Source organism: Chanodichthys erythropterus, chromosome 22 (assembly GCF_024489055.1).
Source record: "Chanodichthys erythropterus isolate Z2021 chromosome 22, ASM2448905v1, whole genome shotgun sequence".
In the NCBI taxonomy this organism is placed as follows: domain Eukaryota; kingdom Metazoa; phylum Chordata; class Actinopteri; order Cypriniformes; family Xenocyprididae; genus Chanodichthys; species Chanodichthys erythropterus.
Genome location: NC_090242.1, coordinates 23,108,303 through 23,131,866, shown reverse-complemented (window position 1 = coordinate 23,131,866; position 23,564 = coordinate 23,108,303). Strand labels below are relative to the sequence as shown.

At 34.8% G+C, this 23,564-nt stretch overlaps 1 protein-coding gene across 4 annotated transcripts; it reads left to right on the top strand.

The window, feature by feature from the left end:
- Positions 1-256: 256 nt before the first annotated feature.
- Positions 257-22,566, top strand: usp28 (ubiquitin specific peptidase 28). 4 transcript variants are annotated; one of them, XM_067375861.1, is made up of 26 exons: positions 257-431; positions 1,626-1,700; positions 1,970-2,093; positions 2,253-2,340; positions 4,492-4,654; positions 5,656-5,742; positions 6,741-6,878; positions 7,084-7,154; positions 7,714-7,790; positions 7,868-8,016; positions 8,102-8,229; positions 8,514-8,609; positions 11,967-12,125; positions 12,234-12,448; positions 14,305-14,375; positions 14,485-14,713; positions 15,443-15,742; positions 15,825-15,961; positions 18,159-18,407; positions 18,523-18,618; positions 19,833-20,011; positions 20,112-20,190; positions 20,741-20,820; positions 20,907-21,030; positions 21,642-21,837; positions 21,920-22,566. In XM_067375861.1, the coding sequence occupies exons 1-26, from the start codon at positions 384-386 to the stop codon at positions 22,090-22,092; spliced, it is 3,531 nt and encodes a 1,176-aa protein (XP_067231962.1). In that variant the 5' UTR covers positions 257-383; the 3' UTR covers positions 22,093-22,566. The 4 variants fall into 4 exon arrangements, with proteins under 4 accessions (XP_067231962.1, XP_067231959.1, XP_067231961.1 ...); XM_067375858.1 differs by having other exon boundaries at positions 258-431; positions 15,440-15,742; XM_067375860.1 differs by having other exon boundaries at positions 259-431; positions 15,440-15,742; positions 18,162-18,407.
- Positions 22,567-23,564: the final 998 nt, after the last annotated feature.

Genomic DNA, 23,564 nt, shown 5'->3' with positions numbered 1-23,564 from the left:
CTGGGCTACTGTCATTAACGAAATTAAACAAAATGTCTGAAAGCGTCTCACTTTCTGAGGAAATTGTTAGACTATATTTTTGGGCAACAAAAAATGGCATTTATTTACGTTTAATCCACATTACCTCTGTTTGGACGATTCTTTCTTTATTAATAGGGTCGGGGTTAAAAAAGTTCACATAGTACAGGACTCGTTTCTTTTGAAGTTTCTTGACTGTTTACCAAGCGCGCGCACGACGATTCCCAGCGCGCGCTTGAGTGGTCGTTTGTCCCGCGCGGCGCTTGTGTGGGTGTGTGTGTGGGGGGCATATGGAGTAGGTCACACTCTGGAGTCAGGGCGAAGCAATCTGGAGAAATATATATATTTATATAAAAATTATTGCCATGAGAGTTGAACAGGATTTTGAACATGGGGAAACGTCTGAAAACTCGGTGAGTGTGTTGTTTTAAAGAACATGTAGTCAAATTAACATAGCCTAATTGTGACAGTGCTTGTGTTAATGAGATCTAGACAGCAGTGACTGTCACTGTCTTATTTGCTTTAAACAGTTTTTAGTGGTAGACGAACTCTAACAAACCTGTAATTTTAATTTCACTTAAAGTAGCATATGTTTTTTTTTTAACCCTAACAAATCCGATTTTTATCCTAATTTGGAACCAATCTAGAAGGATCTGAATTGGAATTTTCCTATTGAAAAAACATTCAAAAACAGCCTTCTGACAAGCATTACACAAAATCCAGTATATACAGTTTATCCACTTGTTTGATTCTTAAATTAGCTTTATTTGATCCCATTTGAATTGTTTCCAAATTCAGATAGAAACTCCAATATGAATCTTGTTTAGATTGGGAATCTGTTTTGAAGGGCTTAATTTGAAATGTTTTAAATTGGTTTCTTTCCCTTAAAAAAGAAAATCAGGTATGTTTAATGTTATCCTCTGAATGAAATCTAGGAATTCTTGTATGTTTGCTTGTGCCACTCAAGCTCATTTATGATAAACACAGGCGCTATCTGTGTCTAAGGCCCAAAATAGAGCTCTGAGTGCTGCTCACAGGCCTCCAGCTCACCATATATGTCTCCTGCTCCCAGTCTAGGGTGACTGGCTGCCTTCGCAGCCATGCTAACATTCCCACCTGCTGTCAGAGTTTCTTTATTTAGTTCTGTAGCTCCTGCATCTATTATCTGGGCCAAAGACTTTTTTTAAATGTTTAAAAAAAACATATGCTACAGCCTATTTTCAGGCATACTTGAAAAAAATAAAATCGGATATGGATTTATTGTACGATGTAGACATTTTCATGCAGAAGGCTTTTATAAATGTTGATTAGGCCAGCTATAGACTCCTCAGCCCACGCTTATTTGACACCTGAGTCAGAAATGCGGTTGTGCTGGGTGCTAAATCCAAGTGCAAATTGGGTCTCATATCATATTCTTGTTTTTAACTTATCAGTTCACACCTGCTCTTTTTTTTCTGGAACGGATCCTGTTATTGAGTACGTTGTAGTTAATTGCTCAAGTGAGTCTTGTTATCACAAACAGAAGCATTCTCAGTATGCCTGTGGCAAATCATTTGAATTTTTGATCCACAGAAATTAAAAACAGCATGTTTGCTTGTCTTTTTCAGAGCCAAATGCTACTTAACCAGCTCAGAGAGATTACTGGCATTCAGGATCTGCAGGTTCTCCAGAGCGCCCTGAACGTATGTTCAGTGCAGCAGCACTTATCCGTGTGTTTATAACACAAGCAGCAGATGTAATGTTACTGACACGGCTATTAATAGAAAATAAGCCAGACAAATGTTTGTAAATATGTAAATCATACCATGTGCAAGAGTTTCTCTTACATTCATCTGTGAGGGTTGGGAAACCTAGTTGTGGTACTAAAAAAAGCATGTATGTGTGATAACCTTAAAGCAAAACATTTAGTGCCCGAACTAGTGATGTCTAATTGTGAGAAAACTTTATCTAGGCTAGTCAGGGTGACATCAGCCATGCCATTGGGCTACTGACCACCCAGCCCCCAGAGGAGGAGCACATGCCGGAAGAGCCCACTAAAGCCAATAATGAGAGGAACACCTCCAATACACAGAACGGTGGGCTGAAAAGACATCGTTAATATCAAATTACTTTAATGTCATCGCATTTTCCAAAGATTAAAGTATTTATATAGCAGTGTGTCACAAATAATGTCATGATGTTTATTTTATACCCATGAAGTTCACCCGTCCTCATGTAACTGGAATTGTTCTCAGGTTCTGCTAAAGATGACCTGCAGACCGCCATTGAGCTTAGTCTTCAGGAGTCACAGCAGGCCGAAGCAGAGCGCAGAGAGCTGCACAGGTTCATTCCTGATAGGGTAGACTGGGGCAATTGTAACATTTTTACACTTTTTAAACTCATTGACTAGTACAAATGTACAAGTCATCTCCTTTTGACATAAGAAATATTTACATGTGCCAAAAGTACACTATCTTTCAAAAGTATGCTGTCAGTAAGATTTTTATTTATAGGTATTAAAGGATTAGTCACTTTCAAATTAAAATTATCCCAAGATTTACTCACCCTCAAGCCATCCTTGGTGGATATGACTCTCTTCTTTCTGATGAAAACAATCGTAGAAATATTAATAAATATCGTGAGCTTTATATTGGCAGTGAATGGGGGTCACTAGTATGAGCTGAAGAAAGTGCATCCATCTACATCCATCCATCATAAACGTGTACACCACATGGATCAGGGGGTTAATAAAGGCCTTCTGAAGCAAAACGATGCGTTTGTGTAAAAAAAAAAAAAATTATATTTAACTGGCGTTGCGTCAGTTACACTTTTTCTGTAAGTTAAATAGGGAAAATGTAGGATGTACAGTAGCGTAAGCTTTTTGAACGTCAGGAGTTTTACACGGTCTGGCGTAAGCTGGATATTTTACTTATTTTAATATAATAATGTATTAAAAATAATTCTTTCTAATAATATTTCACAGAGTTACTGTTGTTACTATGTTTTTGATCAAATAAATGCAGTTTGGTGAACATAAGAGACTTATTTCTAAAACATTTTTTTTTTATATATATATATATATATAAAAACTTACCGACCCCAAACTTTTGAAACATAGTGTATGTGTCTCTCATTTTTGCCAAAAGTTACTGTGTATATAATCAACTTACAATTAAAAGGACTAGATCATATTATAGTATTGAGTCTAATACTAGAAAATAGTTAATTGTAGCAGTGGTTGGGGGCAATTGTAAGAGTTGAAAAACAAATTATATTAACATGCCTAATCTCAAATAGGAGCTCGTCTTAAAATTGTATCATTGTTTTTTACTTTTTAATTGCAGTGAATGGTTTTCACTATTATATTATATGGTATTTTTTTAACTGTAAGAAATAGTTTAAAAAATACATTAAGTATCTAAAAGAAATCAAATCTCTACTAAAATATATATATCTTTTCTAAAATATATTGATCAAGTCAAAAACATTCCTTCAGCTCGACATTTTGATGAAATAATGTTCATTATGTATTTAAAAGGTTTACAGTTTTTTTTTATCTGTTCATTAATAAACTCAGTTTTAATGTCATGCTACAATTAATGTTAGTGCTACCTCCAAAATAATTTATGTTAACTTTTAACCAACTGCCTGAAGAATGTTTAAACTCAAATGCATCAAAACAGAAGAACATTTCTGGACATGCCCAAAAATTATTTCTCAAAATAATTTAAAGACAAAGTTTAAACCTTATTTAAAGGTGCTAAAGAGGATCTTTTCGTTGACTGAGAAACCAAAGACTGTTAGTGAGTTTTTGATATGAGCGCATGTGTAAGAACAACCCCCCTCCTTCACAGCTCATTTCGAGGGAACGCCTCCCAAAACTCGTGCACGAGTATTGGAACACGAGTGTTTACCACCGGCATTCGCTGTGTCGTGTTAGTGGATTCATTATGTCGGACTCACCGCAGGTAACTCATAATCTGCAGCTGTTATTCCTGTCTCCTGACAAAAACATTGCATGCGGTGCCTGTAGAGAGTGGAAAGTTACTGGAGCGCGCAGCCGCGCTCGTCTCTCACAAGGAACGTCATGGCAGTGATTGACAAGCCAGAGGGCCAATCGTTTACGTGATGATCGTGTATACGATTGGCTGATGTTTTTAAGGCCCTACCTCGTGCACAGATGATGTATATTAATATTATTCCTTTCAGTGCACCTAATAAATAATCTTTTATCAGTTAGTAAAGACAGTTTCAGGTAATATTGCAAAAATGTATAAAACAAAACATCCTCTTTAGCACCTTTAACTCAGAGAGAGAGCATTTTATTAACCATATGCAAGTGTTATCACTCAAACTTGGGTGTGAATGAACCAATTTAGAGCTTTACAATTTCCCCCTTCTCTCCTACTACAATGCTTTTGTGTGAATTTAAGGGCAGCAGTAACTATCAAACTCTGGCCTTGACTGTCTCACCCACTCCTGTTTCTACTCTAGGGCTCTTGAGGTTAGTGCAGAAGAGAATGCGGCCCGCATGAAAAGGAAGAGGTGTGAGGCATCTGGAGAGAGCTGCAGCCCCGCTGACTGGATCCGTCAGGAGGACTGTCCTGTGGGCATCCGTAATGTCGGAAATACCTGCTGGTTCAGTGCTGTCATTCAGGTGCGTGTTTTTAATCACCACTTTTGCTTTGAGATGATAAAAAAGTCAGTATTTTCAGTAAAATTAGATTGTTATGCTTGTTTGCATATATGTAAGCTTCACTTTTAGGATGAGTTTCACATTGCATATAAACTGAGTTATAATAGGTAATTGTCAGTGATATACATTTTTATCAGATTCTTTGAGAAATGAAATTCTAAAACAAAAGCACTACTGTAAGTGTTCTCATCTAACCTGTTACTATATGATCTGGCCATATTGTGCAAATTAAATTAGTGGTATTGCTAATGACTGGAGAATAGAGAAGATCAGGTGGAGTGTCTGTTTTTTTTCTCCCTTGACTGCAGAAGTGTCTCAGAGCTGTAATTTTATTACATCCATTACCAGACTGAATTTAGCGAGGCTTCTCAGATGTCTGTGTTGAAATATAAGCCTTCACTGATATTGATAGATGTCTGAGCTAATTAAATAGAGCATTGTTTTGATGATAAAGAGAGGCATGAACTCATAGAGTGTTATGGCCTATTGATAAGTAACAAACCATCTTTTTTTGATACGTAATGCAGTTCAATGATGTCATTTGAAAACAGTCCCAGCATGGATGTTAATATCCGTAGTACAAATACACTATAGTTCAAAAGTTTGAGGGCATTAAGATTGTGTTAAATAGATCAAAAGTGACTTTTATATTGTAACAAAACCTTTCCATTTCGAAAAAATACTGTTTTCGACTTTCCATTCATCAAAGAATCCTGACGATTAAGAAATATTAAGCAGAACAACTGTTTAAACATTGATAATAATAAGAATTATTTCTTTTTATGAGGAACAGATTCAACTTGACATCACAAACAAGATGTTACTACACACAAAATCAGCAACAACTGTGTAAATAAAACTGACAAATGGTCAAATAATTGAACTATAATTGTTCATGACCTAGTGTGTGATGGAAAGAGGGTGAATGGGACTAAAAAAAATGAAATTCTCTTGTTTTTTAGTCTTTGTTCCACCTACCGGTCTTCCGTAGACTGGTGCTCAACTACTGCCTCTCTGAGCAAGTGCTGGAGAAATGCAAGAGTCATTCAGTGAGTAATCGAGTACTATTTAGTCTTTGGGAAGAATGTTGGGTAAAACATTATTTAGATGGTCCACTTTAGACATTCTACTAACTATAAGTAAATTTGCAACTGTATGTCATCTACCAGTCATTACAGTATTAGTAGACTGTCTTCTTAATATCTGCTAATGCTTTATTTTGATGCTCCCCAGCTGGCTATAAGTACACTCTAAAAATGCTGCGTTAAAAACAACCCAAGTTGGGTTAAATATGGACAAACCTAGCGACTGGGTTGTTTTGACCCCGCAGTTGGGTTAAATGTTTGACCAACATGCTGGGTAGTTTTATTTAACTCAGCTTTTGATTAAAAATTACTATATGGATGGCTTAAAATGAACCCAAAATAGGTTGGAAATTAAAAATCAGACACATAATTACTAGAGGCAACAATAATAATAAGCAATTTAATACATGTGTATTATTTAATTATTATTTATTAAACTTATTAATACATATTCATTTATTAAACATATTAATAAATGTTCATTTCCAACCTATTTTAGGTTAATTTTAAGCCAGCCATATAGTAATTTTTAAACAATAGTTGAGTTAAATAAAATTATCTAGCAGGTTGGGTTAACCCAACCACTGGGTCAAAACAACCCAGTTGCTGGGTTTGTCCATATTTAACCCAACTTGGGTTATTTTTAGTCCAGAATTTTTTAGAGTGTAACTTTGCAACTTCAAGTCAACTTATTCTACTAACCTGAACCCTAACACATAACCTTAACCTAACAGTCTAGTATAGTCTACTAACAATCTAATGAGATTTAGTTGAAATGTTGTTGCTAAATTACTTAAGTAAAGTGTGTAAAGTGGACCATTGAAGTGTGACCGACTGTTGTATTGAATGTTGTTGATATATAATTAAAATTTATTGTCAGCATTGATGCTAATATTGAAATATTGCTTAGCATCAATAGCAGATCTAAATGAATCTGTGAGCTGACTAGATTTCTGTTGCAGGAGAAAAGGAACATTGCCTTCATGCAGGAGTTGCGTTGCCTGTTTGCTCTGATGGTGGGCTCGAACCGTAGGTTTGTAGACCCCTCTGCAGCAGTCGAGCTTCTCAGGGATGCGTTTAGAACCAGTGAGGCCCAACAGGTACATGATTTGAATGATTTGATTCACAGCTGTTCTGTCAGGGGCTAATTTTAAAATGAAACTGTTGCAAATGATACAGTAATAAAAGGTATCTTCAAATGTTTACCATTCACATGCAGTTTATAAAGCTATCAGTGCTTCTTCTAAATAGAGACTGTGCTGTATTCTTGGAAAACTGTGTTTATTTTAAGATTGCTTATTCTAGGATGTCAGTGAATTCACACACAAGTTGCTTGACTGGCTAGAGGACGCATTCCAGCTGGCTGCTAACGGAGCGTAAGTTCATAAATTATAAATAATAATAGTATTTGATGAAGTGAGCATGACTAAATTTTGATGCTTGAAAGGATTTATTTAACCCTTTATATCACAGACTATGAAAGCATTTTTAAATGTTAAATGATTTTGTTTTCTCACAGAAATGGACATCATTATTAAAATAAAATAAAAAAAATTATGAGGAACTATCCACTGCATCCTTAAATCCATTACACAGTTTCGTTTTTAAAATTAACTACTCACTAAGAAATGTGAATCATATTTGTAATATTTAAATGTGTTTAAATAATAGTGTGACTAAGAAAAAAGCTTTTTAATGGTTTATTTAAAATCATTTTATTGCCATCTTACATGCATCATGTGTTTGCAACATGAAGAAAATGTGTTTGTTATCTTGAGGCAACATCTTGCTGTGGAGGGTTAATTAATGAATGGTAATGAGTGTAGCATTTGTTAAAGAATGATGAATAATTACCCTATAGCATATTTGGTTGCTAATGTACTTGCCAGGAATTTTTTTATCCCCAAAAATAAAACATGGCAGCTTTTTTTTCAGTAACCCAGAGGATAAACAAAACAACCCCATGGTCCAGCTGTTTTATGGCACATTTGTGGCTGAGAGACTTCATGAAGGTAAGAGAATGATATTTCTTCTGTAATTATTCTATGTTTATCACTCTCATTGATGATAGTTGTGTAATTGTGCGCAGGAAAGATTGTGTCCAACATTGAGCAATTTGGACAATACCCTCTCCAAGTGAACGGCTTCAACAATTTAGACGAATGTTTGGAGGGCGCCATGGTTGAAGGAGAGATTGAGTCTCTTCATTCAGATCAGACGATCTCCTCTGGCCAGGAGGTCAGTTTCTCGACATGCAAATATATGGACTAAAGTATGAACGTGCTGCTATTATGAATTCAAGTATGTCTCTCTTTTTTTCCAGAGGTGGTTCTCCAAGCTGCCACCAGTGTTGACATTTGAACTGTCCAGATTTGAGTTCAATCAGTCTCTAGGGCGACCAGAAAAAATACACAAAAAACTGGAGTTTCCCCAAGTGATATATATGGACAGGTCTGTCTGTCTGTCTGTCTGTCTGTCTGTCTGTCTGTCTATCTATCTATCTATCTATCTATCTATCTATCTATCTATCTATCTATCTATCTATCTATCTATCTATCTATCTATCTATCTATCTATCTATCTATCTATCTATCTATCTATCTATCTATCTATCTATCTATCCATCCATCCATCCATCCATCCATCCATCCATCCTATTCTATTCTATTGGTTTATTTTGGTTTAAGAACAACCAAATCAATGGTAAATGCCAATTTACTATTTTTTGTGTGCAGATACCTCCATAAAAATGTTGATCAGACCCATGGTAGAAGAGGAGAGGTCAAGAGACTCAAGGACCAGTTAACAGCTCTGCAACAGAAACTTGAAGGGTATGTTTAAAAACCAGATAGAGGTCTGCTCATCATTGCAAGTAGTCTTTTACAGTTTTTTTCAATCTTTTTGACATTTCTTGAAACAGTCTTAACACTCTCTAAACTGTAAGTTCAGTTGTCACAACTGTTCGCTAAAAAAACATCAGAACTCTATTGCATATCTGCAGTATGTAGTTACTCACCCAAAACATGCCATTCATGCTTCAAAACCTAGTTATTGTGTCACTAAGTTGGCCAATGCCACCAAATTAAAAAGCCTTTTGTCATTGTGTGAGCCACACTGGTCAAAATGTTTAGATGATTTTCCACCATGGAAATATTTTTAAAAATACAAATTTCAAGTGCTTTCTACTTTTTAGTTGACACTGTCTGTTTTCTACACTATACAATAATGTCAGTTTTGTTGAGCTGAATGCTCTTGTGTCTCACACTGAGCTTTTTTGATACAGATTTCAGCAGTAAGTGAAAATTTACTAGGAAAAGTCAATACTGTAGTACACAAAAATAAACATTTGGTCACACTTTATATTAGGTGTCCATAACTACTATCTTCCTACATAAAAATGATTGTATTCATATTGCAGAACACTTGTGCTTTTATTGAAGTGGGATACGGGTAAGGTTAGGGACAGGTTTGGTGGTATGGGTAGGTTTAAAGGTGGGTTGAGGGGTAATGTAATAGTCAACAGTGTAATTCTAGATTTAGTTAGCTGTAATTACATGCAGGTTTTTTTTAAATATAAGTTCAATGTAAAAACGTACAATAAGTGCACAATACAGTAAGTGCATTGTATCAAATTATTCATTTTAATGTTAGTACATAGTAGTGAAAGACACCTAATATAAAGCGGGACTGAACATTTTTATTTATATAGCACTAGGGTTGCAAAGGGGCGGAAAGTTTCCGGTAAATTTCCGGAAACTTTCCACGGGAACTTAACCTGGGGAATTTTGGAAATATTCCAATTTGGAAACTTAAAAGGAATTTATGGGAATATATGGGAATTTATTGGAATTAATTGGAAATTTGGGGAAATTTACACAGATTTATAATATTTATATAAAATGTATCATATAAAACAAATATAAACATTTTGTTTGGTCATAACATGAAATAACAGTTATTTATTTTTCGCATTCAATTAATTCTAATTTAGTAAATATGTAAATTAAATATATTTTTATTGCAGCAATTGTTATGTGTTATTTATTTCAGTGTCACATGATCCTTCAGAAATCAGTCTAATTTTGCTGATTTGATACTTATTTGATATTATCATTGTTCGAAACAGTTGTGTTAGCATGTTAGAATGATATCTGAAGGATCATGTGACACTGAAGACTGGAGAAATGATGCTGAAAATTCAGCTTTGATCACAGGAGAACATTATATTTTTATGTATATCAATTATTATACCATTATTTTAAATTGTAGTTATGTTTCACAATAGTACTTTTTTTTTTCTTTTCATTTTGATCAAATGTGCATGTTTTGGACTAGGGGAATGCACAGTGCCTGCAGGGGGTGTGGCCTCAATAGCCCTGCAGTAAGTAGTGTGTTGTGTGAATGTCAGGGTAAAAATTAAGCTAAAATTGCATTACATATGATTGTTTTAAACAAAATTATGTTGCATGATGTTTTTTTTCAACTACATTTAAGTACCCTGTTATAGGCTAACCTGCAATTTTGCAAATTCCCTGTTTATTCCCATTAATTCCCATATATTCCCATATATTCCAGTTAATTCCCATAAATTCCCATTAATTCCCATGGAAAGTTTCTAGCTTTGAAAATTCCCGGAACTTTGCAACCCTATACAGCACATATTTGTAGAAATGTGTTACATGTAATCAGAAAATTCACTGTTGCTTGTTCATTTTTACATATTCTATAATGTCTTCCCCTAACACCACACATTCTTACATACACTGAAAAATCCCAGTAAAATTTACAGTAAAAAAAAGGCAGCTGTGGTTGCCAGAACTTTACCGTAAAAAAATACAGTAGCGACGTAAAAAAAAAATCTGTTAAATTTACGGTAATATAACATATTTCATAAACTGATATAATGTTAATTTGCCAACCTAATGAAGTACTAATATCTGTTTTGTACCTTTATAATACACTGACAGTCACCAAACACAGTGGTGATAAGAGTCACATGATGAATCAAAGCTCATCACAAGCAGATTTTCCATAAGCTGAGAAGGACAACATTAACACATAGAAGGTGCACACAGTCTCATTCACACACACACTAAACACCAATATGGTAACATGCATGAAATTTTAAAAATGCAATAAACAATAATTTAACAACATTATATGTAGCATAAAACCCTAATGTACATAACTGATTAGAAAAAAAATGAGAAAAACTAAGAAGAAACACTTATTTCAACGAAAATATATCAAATGTGAAGTGTCATACAGGGAATTTTGGGAATGTCAATTCACGGTTTTTCACTGTAAATTTTACAATGAATTGTTATTTTTTTCACTGTGAATTTAACGGTATTTTACTGTAAAATTACATTAAATGTACCGTTAGATCTATTACAGTTATTCACTGTATAGTACGGAAACTTGATCTGTAAACCAATTGACAGTTTTTCACTGCAGCATTTTTACAGTCTTTAAAAAAAAACCCTGTTAAAATCAGGGTCATTTTTTACAGTGTATCTTGCTCTTCCACAACAAGCAACTGTGATTTTTCAGTTTATATGTAACACATTTCTACAAAAAATAAACTGCTGTTGCTGTTTAGGGATTTAGACAATCCTCCATGTTCCAAAATGGCAGTGATTGTGCTGGGAAAGCTTCATATAGCCTACTGTATGCTTCCAATCTTGATTGGATGATTGGTAAGATTGTTATTCCTATTTTATTATAATCGCAGACCATTTGCCAATTCAGCAGACATTACAAACATTCCATGTCACAGGTATTTATGGAATATTGATAACTGAATTGATCATTTTGCATGTGGAGGCTCACACGATGAAAGAATGTTTAGAAGTTGTGACGGTTGACGGTTTCACTGAAAATCAACACATAAGTTTTGATCAACAAGCCATGTGCATTTAGATATTGTGCAAATTGTAGACAATTGTACTTATTCTTTTGCACACATGTGCCAAAACACATGCAAATTGCTTAAATCAATAAGAAATCCAAATCTGATGTGAGCAAGAAACTAATTGTCCAGAGACCTGAGCTTATTGTTTTGAGAGAGAAAAAAAAAAGTCTCATTCTAGAATTGAGACAAAACGATTGAGGAAAAACGGTAATTTTGTTCTTTGTGGTTTATTTCTCAATTTTAACTATAAAAACTATGACTTTCTTTTTCAAAGATATAAAAACTATGGCTCAGGGCCAACCAAATACCCCCTGGCAGACATGTTGCAGTATGTGCTGGAGTTTGCCACCACGAAACCCACAAATGTGTCTCCTGCCTCGCCAGTACCTACAAACCCTACCGTACACACAGAACCCAGCTCAGGTGACAGCAGGCAAGGCCCGCTTTCCTGTGTTCTTATCAGCTGTGTGAGAAATCACACCCATTGTTTGTTTTCTCTTCTGTGTTTGTCACCCTCTAAATGTTTAATTTCTTGTTGTAGTCAAACAGAACCAGATGATGCTGGCTCGTCAGATGGTTCGGGCTGCCTGCAGACAGCTACACAGAGAACTCCCATACACAAGCCTTTTACTCAGTGCAGACCCCCCATGGAGGTGCCACTGCAACCAGCCCCTCACAGCGTGACCGAGGAGGAGCTGTACTTTGTCAGGGGCTGCTTACAGCGCTGGAGAGCAGAAGTTGAGAACACCATAATCGGTAGATCCTTCACTTAGTGGATGTTGTTTTTCCCATAAGCTTCAATCAATGTTTTTTAAAGCCTACTGAGCTGCCTTGTTTTAAGCTTTTTAAGATGTCATAGGTGCCCTCTAGATGCATAGACTGCCTTTAAAGGCAACACAGTGTAATTATCGATACGCTGACTTGCCATTCACAATCAGTATAGTCAGTAAGATTTTTAAAAAATAAATTCAAACTTTTATTCAGCTAGGCATTAAATTGATCAAAAGTGATATTAAAGACAATTAAAATGTTACAAAACGATTTTTATTTCAAATAAATGCTGTCCTTTTTAACTTTCTATTCATCAAAGAAACAAAAGTTAAAAAAAAAAAAAAGTATCACAATTTCCAGCACTATTTTCAACATTGATAATAGTAAGAAATGTTTCTTGAGCACTAAATCAGCATATTAGAATGATTTCTGAAGGATCATGTGACACTGAAGACTGGAGTAATGATGCTGAAAATTCGGCTTTGCCATCCCAAAAATAAATTACATTTTAAAATATATTAATTTAGAAAACAGTTCTAAAACTTGTAATAATTTTTCAAAATATTGCTGTTTTTACTGTATTTTTAATCAAATAATTTCAGCCTTTCTGAGCACTTTTTTTTCCCAAAAACACTAAAATAACTTAACAACTCCAAAGTTTTGAACCATAGTGTATATAGCATGCAATAAAAAAAGTAAAATGTCATATGCGGAGTCAGTCAAAATATGTACATTATTCATTAAAAACAGTACATGAAAAATACCTGGATTCCTTTAAGATTTTAAAGTGGACATCTGATGGACATTTCACTATCCCATGAAGCTAGAGAAGTCATGCTGTTCATAAATGGTGTGGAACTGACACGGATGACAACATGGCAGATGTTGTATGTCTGGATTGTACTACACCCATAACAGAGTGTGCTTTTTTAAAGGCACAATATGTAAAAATTTTTAATTAAAATATCCAAAAACTACTAGAACAGTGCTATATATTTTGTTCACTTGTGTGCCTACATTATCCCAAATGTTTCCAAGAATGTTTAAATTCAGAGAAATAAGCCATTTTAACCAGAACACGAACCGTGTCCGTGCGTCACCTATCAATGACATCATACCTGCGCTACCCTTGGTTTTATTTTGTGGAAACCATGGAAACCCTAAAATTGCTTTAATATATTATGTGTTTTATTAGACAGGTGAGCAAATGTCTGCATACAGTCCTATCCTGATTCTTTTCCAACACCTCACATGATTCCGCGAAATCAAGGTGTCATCAAGTTACGGCTTTGTTTTGAATAAGCGCCCACTAGCAGCGAAAAATTACATATTGTGCCTTTAACAGCTGAGAAGTGCTTAATCGAATGCAAATCAAATCTGTAAAAATATAAATCCACGGTGGCAGATAGTTTGATAAAAATGTTAAATAATTAACTGAAAATTCATTGAGTACTCTATTGATATAAATGTTTTTAAATATTTCAAATCTGACCCTTTTGCCCAAAATTAACAAATGTGTGCTTGGTATATTTGTGCTTTCTTTATATTGCGTCACCTGTTTTAAAAACCAATATAGTCATGTCTCCCATGCACTTTGCGTGCTGAGCGCTATTTGTTAGACACAAACAGCTCTTGTTTCCAGTTGCCAAAGAAGAAAGCTGCCTATGTAGCAAGTGTGGCGGTTCACTAGGTTTTTGGACCTGAGCTGTAATGTGCATTTTAATTTTTTTGTTCTGAAGGCCATCGTTATTCACAAGCAGTTATCCTAATGCTTGTGTGACTGTATCAGGATCCTGGCCTCAGGCGTAGCGTATTGATCTGTGTTCTCTCTCTGTGTGCAGAGCTGAAAGCCAGCATTGACAAGGTCAGCCAGGCCCTAGAGGGCATGTACTCAGATAACAGTCTGTGTCAGGTAAAGTCTATATCCTGTACACTTGTTGGTACTTTTATATTGACTGAGCCCTTTCAAGAATTTTGCATGACACCTCAATGAACCCTGACTTCTTATTTGATGATTCCAGGTGCCCTACAGGCTACACGCTGTGCTCGTCCATGAGGGACAGGCCTCCGCTGGCCATTACTGGGCGTATATCTATGATCATGCTCACAAACGCTGGCTGAAGTACAACGATGTAATGGTGACAGAGTCCACCTGGGAAGAGCTGGTTCGAGACTCGTACGGTGGCATGACCAACGCTAGTGCCTACTGCCTCATGTACATCAATGACAAGCTGCCACACCTCATAGCAGGTACTTTCCCCATGTGCCTCTCAGATTACGCAGCTGCGCTCAGATTTTGCTGAAGCAAATCACTCGTTTGATTTAAGGCATTGGCATTAGCTCCGATTTCTTTCATAAATTCATGTTGATAGCTTTGCTGGCAGGCTTACATTATTTTTTGGGCATAAGTGAGTGTCTGCCAAGCTGTGGACATCAAAAACTCTTCCTAATGACTTTTATTTTTATTCATTTTCCTGATGTTTTCTGTGATAAATTGCTATGTATATTACGAAGGGGTGGACATTTAATGCATTAATTATGTACAGTTATTGATATAAAAATGCAATAAAAAATATTTAAAGTCGGCATAAAATGTAAGTTGCAGTAGTCTTTCCCTCCCTATTGTGATGTATATCTGGGTGAAACGACTTCTCGGAAAAAGAAAAAACGTAGAATCGGGACTTGATTTTGTCCAACAGGAATTGATTGGACTATTGAATCATTGTGGTTTGCTATTGCTGTGATGTCATGTGAGTGACAGGTTGTCCCGCCCTCGCACAAATAACTTGTTTATAATCAATACTACAATATTCCATTAAAAAAAAAAGTCAATTTTGATTTCATGGTTGACTTTAATTATGCACTCTGACCAATTCTAACCAGTCCTATCATCAGGAAACGTTTTGCCGCAATTTTGCCTCTGCTACAATAATTTAATGTCATTGAACATTATTACTTTTTTCTTATGACTGACAGAAGATACGGACGATGAGACAGGGCAGGCTCTAAAAGGAATGGACTCCCTCCCATCTATCCTAAGGCGTTATGTTCGGGAGGATAACCGCTGGTTCCAGCAGGAGCTGAGAGAATGGGAAGAGCAATTCTGCCAAGCCCAACGTGAAGAAGCAAAAGTTCAAACACAAACTTCCACCAACACAGAGGAACCCGTCCCAGAAGAGCCACAGAACCTAGTGCAAGAACCTGATCAACAAAAAACAAATGAAGTGTCTGAAGCACCACCTCCAGATTCAACACCAGCACCTGCCCAAGGCAGTGAAGGTCAGGTCCTTTTTCTTTAAAAGGTCATATGTTTTCCATGTATCTATTGCAGGTATATTTTCAATGTCCTTTCCCTTTCCAGAGCCCATGGCCAATTCAGCAGCTCTCAGCTCGATATCATCAGAGACGAGTGAGAATGTGGGAGAGGGAGGTGAGGAGCATATCAGCAGTAGCCAGACACATGGCCAGCCAGAAGAACAGAAGCCAGATCAGAGTCAGGTGAGGGCGTTAAAGTGTTATTTGAGACGTGCAAAAAATAGGTCACATATACAGCAATGGAGGTTTTATGTACAGTACATATGGGTCACGATCCTCCTCTTCTACATGATCTGCAATAAAACTGTAAAAACACTTAAAATAATATATTTAACAAAAAATAATTCTATAAACATTTAAATTAAATGTAAATTAAATATTAATAAAACTATTTAAATAAAATATAATCGGGGAACTTTTACGATTTTTCACTGTAACCATAATGCACCTTTTTACAGTAAATTAAATTGCAATTAATACTTTACTCAAAAAAAAAAACAAACATATTTTGGACGTAAAATAAAAAAAAAATGTACTTCCAAAATGTATAAAATATTATATGCATTTTATATATATATATATATATATATATATATATATATATATATATATATATATATATATATATATATATATATATATATATATATATACACACACACACACACATATATTAGAGTTTTTGAACAGTTTAGTGTATTTGTCAAGAATTTCAATACAGAAAATGTTTTTTATACATTTTATTGTTTTCAATAAAATCATGGGAATTTTTTTTTTTTGAGTATTTGTCAGGATATCGATATAATAAAGATATTATACATAAATTAAATTGCAATTTAAAAAAAAAAACATATTTTGGACATATTTTTGCCAAATATGTGCATCACTATGTGTATGGTGCAATTATATGAGACAGAAAGTTCTAGATTTAAATTAGTGGTTAAACTTGTTTGCTTGTACTTGCTTAATGTTTAATGTTTTGTCTGTTGTGTCGCGAAGCTCTGGTATTTTGTAAGAGGATACGTTTTGGAAAGGGATATGGGGGTAAGGTTCATCGGACAGCTGAGAGCCGTCCAACATGTCTCAGTCTTTTGGTTAAAGTCCCATGCGGGGTTGCTGGGGACAGTGTGTCAGAGAAGAGCTTTAAATAGAGCCTGAGCTCTGTGTTTCCTGCATGAACCATCAAGATTAACTGGATTCCTACCTTTCCACAGTCATTAAATGATTTTGCAGAACATGTTCCTGATGCTTCAATCAAAAATAGGCAATTGCTTAAGCGTTATAGTGACTAGTCTTTAGAGAGAGCAATCTTGGAAATTATTGATTCTGTATATGGAGTTCGAATCAGAAAGTCGATTGTGTACTTACGACTGCTGTTTCTCTCTTTGACTCACTGATTTTATTGGCACTCCTGATTTACAACTGTGCTGTCACTGCATGAACTGTTTTCTTGGGCCTTGTCATAAATGGTAGTGATAGGACCTCTAGTGGTCAGTATATCATATTGCATTTAATGGTATTTATGAGCAAAACAAGAAGAGATTGTTGTCATACCACAAACATGAATTATGAATATGTTTTGTTTTTTATGAATTTTGAATTTTTAAAATAAAACATACACTGCAGCATGTTGCAACATAATGACTACAACTGTTATCAGATGAATTGCATGTTTTTCATCAAGCACTAGCTTTATTTTAGTATCATTGATTTACTAATATAGTTTTTGTTAATATTTTTAATTAGATTTTACTTTTATATTTTCTGTTTTTATTTTAAGTTTTGTGTTTTTGTCATTTTTATCAGTTTTTGTTTTCTGTAATATGTCTATTTTTTTTTATTACGTTTATTTTTTAGTTTTAGTTATTTTAGTACTTTAACTTCAAACTAAACGAAAATGAGAAATGTTGCATTGGCAACTAGCTGAAAATAAAATAAACATTTACTAAAATGAAAAAAAAAAAACTTATTTTATTTCAAGTGACACATTTTTTATGGTTTTAGTTAATGGTAATAAATCAAGCACATAAACCCACATCTGGTTGTGCTTACAGAAAGTGGGCAGTGCTGTTATGAAACATTCACACTAGTCTATGTATTCAAGAATGAAAAGGAATAAATGTGGAAACATAAATTAAGAATTAAAATCAATTTCCTTGTCCAACTCATCGCCATCTCCGCTAGATTTCTCAAAGACAGCCAAAAGTGTTTTGATGAGAGAAAACTACTATAAATTTCCGCTGTTTGAAAAACTAGTTAGAGATTCTTGAGGGAGACAAATGATACAAATTGATGTTATGAGTGAAGATCTACATAGACTATGATAAGTGAATAAGATCATTGTCAGTCATTCAACATCCTCTTTCTCTGTGTTTTTCTGCAGCCTGGGGCAGATTCAGCCTCTACAGACAGAGGAGATTCAGAGGTTGAGGTGGAGGAGCAGGTCATCAGTGATGAGGGAGGACCAGAGGCAGAACCAGACACCCAGACAGAGCCAAATGCCTCGTCCGCAGAGGAGAACCCAGCCATGACCACGCGCAGGCAGCCTGAGAATGAAGTTTCTGAGGTCGAGATACCCAATGTAGGCAAGATTCTGGTGCGCTCTGATGCCGATGGCTACAATGAAGAGGTAAAGGTTCACCACATCCCTCCGGTTCCATGAACTGTAAAATGAGGCTACTCATAAATTAAATTTAACATTACATTTTGACATATTTTTCCTCTGCTTATCTGTAATTTAATAGATGATGCTAACACCAGCCATGCAGGGCGTCATTTTTGCCATTGCCAAGGCAAGACAAGTCTTTGACAAAGAAGGGCCTGAAGCAGGACTCATCAAGGTATACATATTAAAATTACTCAATATATAATATATATTTATATATATATATATATATATATATATATATATATATATATATATATATATATATATATATATATTATGGCTGTCAAACGATTAATCACGATTAATCACATACAAAATAAAAGTTTGACCCTGTGTCTCAATCAGCTCCATAGTTCAGTGGTCAGGGCACTGACCAGGGAGTCGGCCATTTTAAGGGCTGTCTCAATCCAGGGCACTGAAACGTTCGCTCCCTGAAAAGTCCTACAATGCACCGTGAAAACCAGGGAGCATCGATGCTCACTATGCTTCCTTAACGGAAGTTCTGAAGCGCAAAACTTGAATCATGTGAGCCAACTCACTACACATAATGATACGCGATAGAAGTTTTTAAAAATACAAACCGTTATTTTATTATATTTCAGCATAAACATACATCGCTAGACAGGTAATGAACATAATCTAGCTAAAACTTATAATTTATTCATGGCTGAAATGTTGCACATATATGTAACAAGCAAATAATTAATCATAATGTACTTTAAATAACATTACAAGTAATGTCAGAAAATATCAGCTCTGTTGTTGTTCATAAATACCAGTAGTGATGTTGTACAATGAGGACGTTGTCACGTCGCCGGAAATAGAGTCATAAGTGTCCCAATGTGTAGTGAACCAGCATCTTTTACTGTCCTTACCAGTGCCTGAATTCGTATACACGATATACTGATTCACGAGCTCGGGAGCTAGGGAACTGATTGAGACACACCCATAGTTTGCCTAATATATGTGGGTGTACTGTGTGTAATTATTATGTATATATAAATACAAACACATTCATGTATATATTTGAGAAATATTTACAAGTATATGTATTTATTTATATTTTTATATAATTTATATTATATATAAATAAATTTTTTTGTACATAAATAACATATTTCTCTTAAATATATACATTAATTTATGTGTATTTATATATACATATTATTTACACACATTACTCACACATATATTATGCAAACTCAAACTTTTATTTTGTATGCAATTAATCGCGATTAATCGTTTGACAGCACTAATATATATATATCATCATCATCGTAGATGATATTAGATTAGATTAGATTAGACTTGCCATTTAATTTAGTAAGCTCACCTTGTGTATTTATTTGGAAATCAACTGATTGCACCCATTGATCTCTCCATCAGGCGTTCCATGAGGAATTTTCCAGATTGTATGAGCTGTCCCAGGAAGAGACCACACCCCAACAAGACCCTCGACTCCAGCATGTGCTGGTGTACTTTTTCCAAAACCAGGCACCTAACCGCGTCATTGAGAGGACATTACTGGAGCAGTTTGCGGATCGCAACCTGAGTTTTGATGAGCGGTACACATTTCCTTTAAATTAATCACTTAATGCTGTAGATTTTTAATTGGAATAAGTTAATATTGACTAATTGGACTAAACTGGTACTGTCCCCTTGTAGGGCCATCAGTATCATGAGAGAGGCCAGATCTAAAATACGTCTCATTAAACCAGAAGATATGGACATGGATGAGTACTTGGTAAGACTAATAAGGCTCACTTCTCTTTTTAATTCTTTAATTTAAAATGTATACTGCTGTTTAAAAGGTTGGGGTCAGTAAGATTTTAATTTTTTAAAATACTTTTAATTTATTAATACTTTTATTCAGTAAGGATGCATTAAATTGATCTAAAGTGACCGTAAAGACATTAAAGATTTAATGCTTTTCTAATGAACTGAACTGAAAATATGTATTATAGATTCTACAAAAGTATTAAGAATTGAGAAACAGTTTTTAACATTGATAATAAAATAAATGTTTCTTGAGCAGCAAATGAGCATATTAGAATGATTTCTGAAGGGTCACGTGACACTGAAGACTGGTGTAATGATGCTGAAAATTCAGCATTGCATCACAGGAATTTTAAAATTACATTTTAAAACATTTATTGAAACATTAAAAAAACAGTTATGTCCAATTGTAATAATGTCTCACAATGTTATCAAATAAAGAAGCCTTGGTGAGACTTTTGAAAAGCAATGCATGTATTCGATCATTTCACACTGTATTTTCTTCTCTCTCCTCCCAGCAATGGCATGATGACTACAGCATGTTCAAGACAGTGTTTGCCTACCTGTTGACAGGTCTCGAGCAGTATCAGAATGGAAAGTATGTAGACTCATGGACAACAGAAAGAGCCTTTGCATTGTATTAAAGAGTCTGTAAGACTACAGCATTGATCTTTTCCATTGCAGGATAAGAGAAGCTCTGAATTATCTCGCACATGCACACCAGGACAACTCAGCCCTGCTTAGGAAAGGGGAGAAGAAAGGAGTGGACCAGTCACTTATAGCACTTTACAGGAGAAAATGTCTGAAAGTATGTCCGCTTTAATAATCCAAAACATATACTACTGTTCAAAAGTTTGGGGTCAGCAAGATTTGTTTTAAATTTTTAATGTTTTTTGGAAGAAGTCTTTTATAATCTGTAAGGCTGCAATTATTTGATCAAAATTACAGTAAAAACTGCAATATTGTGAAATATTATTACAATTTAAATAAAATTTTTAGTATATTTTAATTTATTCATGTAAAGGCAATGCTGAATTACTCCAGTCTTCAGTGTCACATGATGAAATCATTCTAATATGATGATTTGCTGCTCAAGAAACATTTCTGATTATTATCAATGTTGAAAACAGTCTTCACTCTCACTTTTGATCAATTTATTGCACATTTTCTGAATAAAAATATTAAATTCTTTAAAAAAAAACCGTACTGATCCCAAACGTTTAAATGGTACTGTATGTAGTTTTGTAAAGACATTCATATAAAGGCACAATTTATATCTGTTTTCATTACTAATTTCAAGTATTTAAGCACAAACCTTTTAAAAGGTTTTTTAGGCTCATGATGACAAACTTGTTTCTGGAACTGTACATTTTAACCTCATCTCATATGAAACTTCTGTGGATGTGTTACACCCTGCAGGAGCTGAATGCGAACGCAGCCACACTCTTTAAAAGTCAAGATGAAAATGACGTGGCAGAGGGAGTGACCATCATGAACGAGTGTGTCATCCCTTGCATGCACCTCATGGTCAGAGACAGTGTCAGCCAAGAGGACTTGGATGTCATAGAGCTGATCAGGAATTGCTGGTGCTCCTACCTGGGACAGGACATGGATGGTGGGCTTTTCCCCCCAGATTTTGTAAATAGACTATTTCAATTATATTCTTAGCTCATTGTTCATATTTGTCTGTTATTCAGATTCTCTTCAGGAAAAGCTCAGCGAATTCCTGCCCAGAGTCCTGGACTGTTCTGCAGAAATGGTGGTGCTAAAGGAGCCCCCGAAAGTGAGGAACTCCCCCCACGATCTGTGTAGCCGCCTGACTGCCGTCATGGAGTCCATTCACAACACCTCAGTCGTCATTGTGAAGTGAAGCTGGACATGACATTATGCGAGGCAAGGTTGAAAAAAATACCACAGTACAGTCACAAGGTGATCTAACCTCTGCCTTAGGCTGAGCTGGATTTCGTTTTTGCTGCACAATGACGCTTTCTGTTACACACGGCACACATATTCACTGTGTTCTGAATTCCTTGAAGGGTGATTGATCGGCTGCTCTTGGCTGTTGTAGACGTTTGATCTCAGGAAAGATCAAATAGATGACATTTTGTAAAGCAAGGTTTGATGAGAGGGCAGTGAAGGCAGTGTAAGTTTTACCCTGTTCTTCTTTTCACGTGAACTGTAGACATAGCGTGAAAATAGTTTTTTATAGAGATTTGCTGAAGCCACTTTATTTGTCTACACTTAGCTGAACATCCTCTATGTATTCTTTCTTTGTACAGTAAAGCTGTCCAATTTTCCACTCCTTTGTCCTACCTGTCTGTTATCTTTAAATAAAATTTTGATTTCTCACTTTGTTGCTCTGTCCTGAGTTCTTTTGTTTTTCCATCTTCTGTTCTTATTTTCCATTTCTTCTAAGTTTCTTCTAAGTCTTCTCACCACATATAAAAGTGGTGCCATTCATACGGTACATTTACTGCAGCTCCACTAAGAATATCCCATTATTATTTAGGAGAACATGGGCATATCTGTTTATTAGTAAGTCTCTGTGAAGTCTCTTATTTTTACTTGTTTCATCATTTGCAGACTTAACCCTTATGGCAAAAATATATTTTCAGATGTATTTTTAAATATATTACAAAATATACAAAAATTGCAACAACAACAAAAAATGTTAATATAGATTTTAAGATATATTTACATAAGTACATTATTTACTTATATTCCCTCATATTTATTGGCCATTTTAGTATGACCATATTTAAATAAAATATTTTTATATTATAAAAATATATATATATAAAAAAAACACACTTTGCATTTACTTAAAATGTATTTTAAGTACATTTTTATTAGCTTTGCTGTTTATAAAATATATTCCCAAATGAAGAGTATAACTCTAAGAAAAGGCAGTAATCTTTGCTGTTAATGAATATTAATTATAAATATTAATAATTGACTTTACTTTACGTTTCAGAACAAAGCTTTCAGAACGACCTGTTCTTAAAAATAACCACATACAAAGGGCAGCTACAGTTTTATGCATTTATTAGAATTATTCATCTACAGTGAGGTAGTGATATTGTTTTTTTGTTAATTGCATCTCTTTGATTGATTCCCTTGAGTGGTGAGGACTTGTCTGTACAATATATAAAAACTGAGTAATTTAAACTAAATTAGTTAGACATTTTCTATGGCACAAGGTCAAATTACTATTATATTCATTATCAACAGAAAAAAAACTTGCATTTGTTCTCAGCTCTTTCTTTTATTCTTTTTTGTAAAATCAAATTTGTTACCTGACCTGACTGTTTATCCATCCAAAATTGAACATGCTGTGTTAGT

Coding starts and splice junctions, on each gene's coding strand:
- usp28 (XM_067375858.1), top strand. CDS start 384: ATGAGAGTTGAACAGGATTTTGAACATGGGGAAACGTCTGAAAACTCG. Junction 15,743..15,824: donor ACCTGCCCAAGGCAGTGAAG/GTCAGGTCCTTT, acceptor TTCCCTTTCCAG/AGCCCATGGCCAATTCAGCA. Junction 18,408..18,522: donor CCGATGGCTACAATGAAGAG/GTAAAGGTTCAC, acceptor GTAATTTAATAG/ATGATGCTAACACCAGCCAT.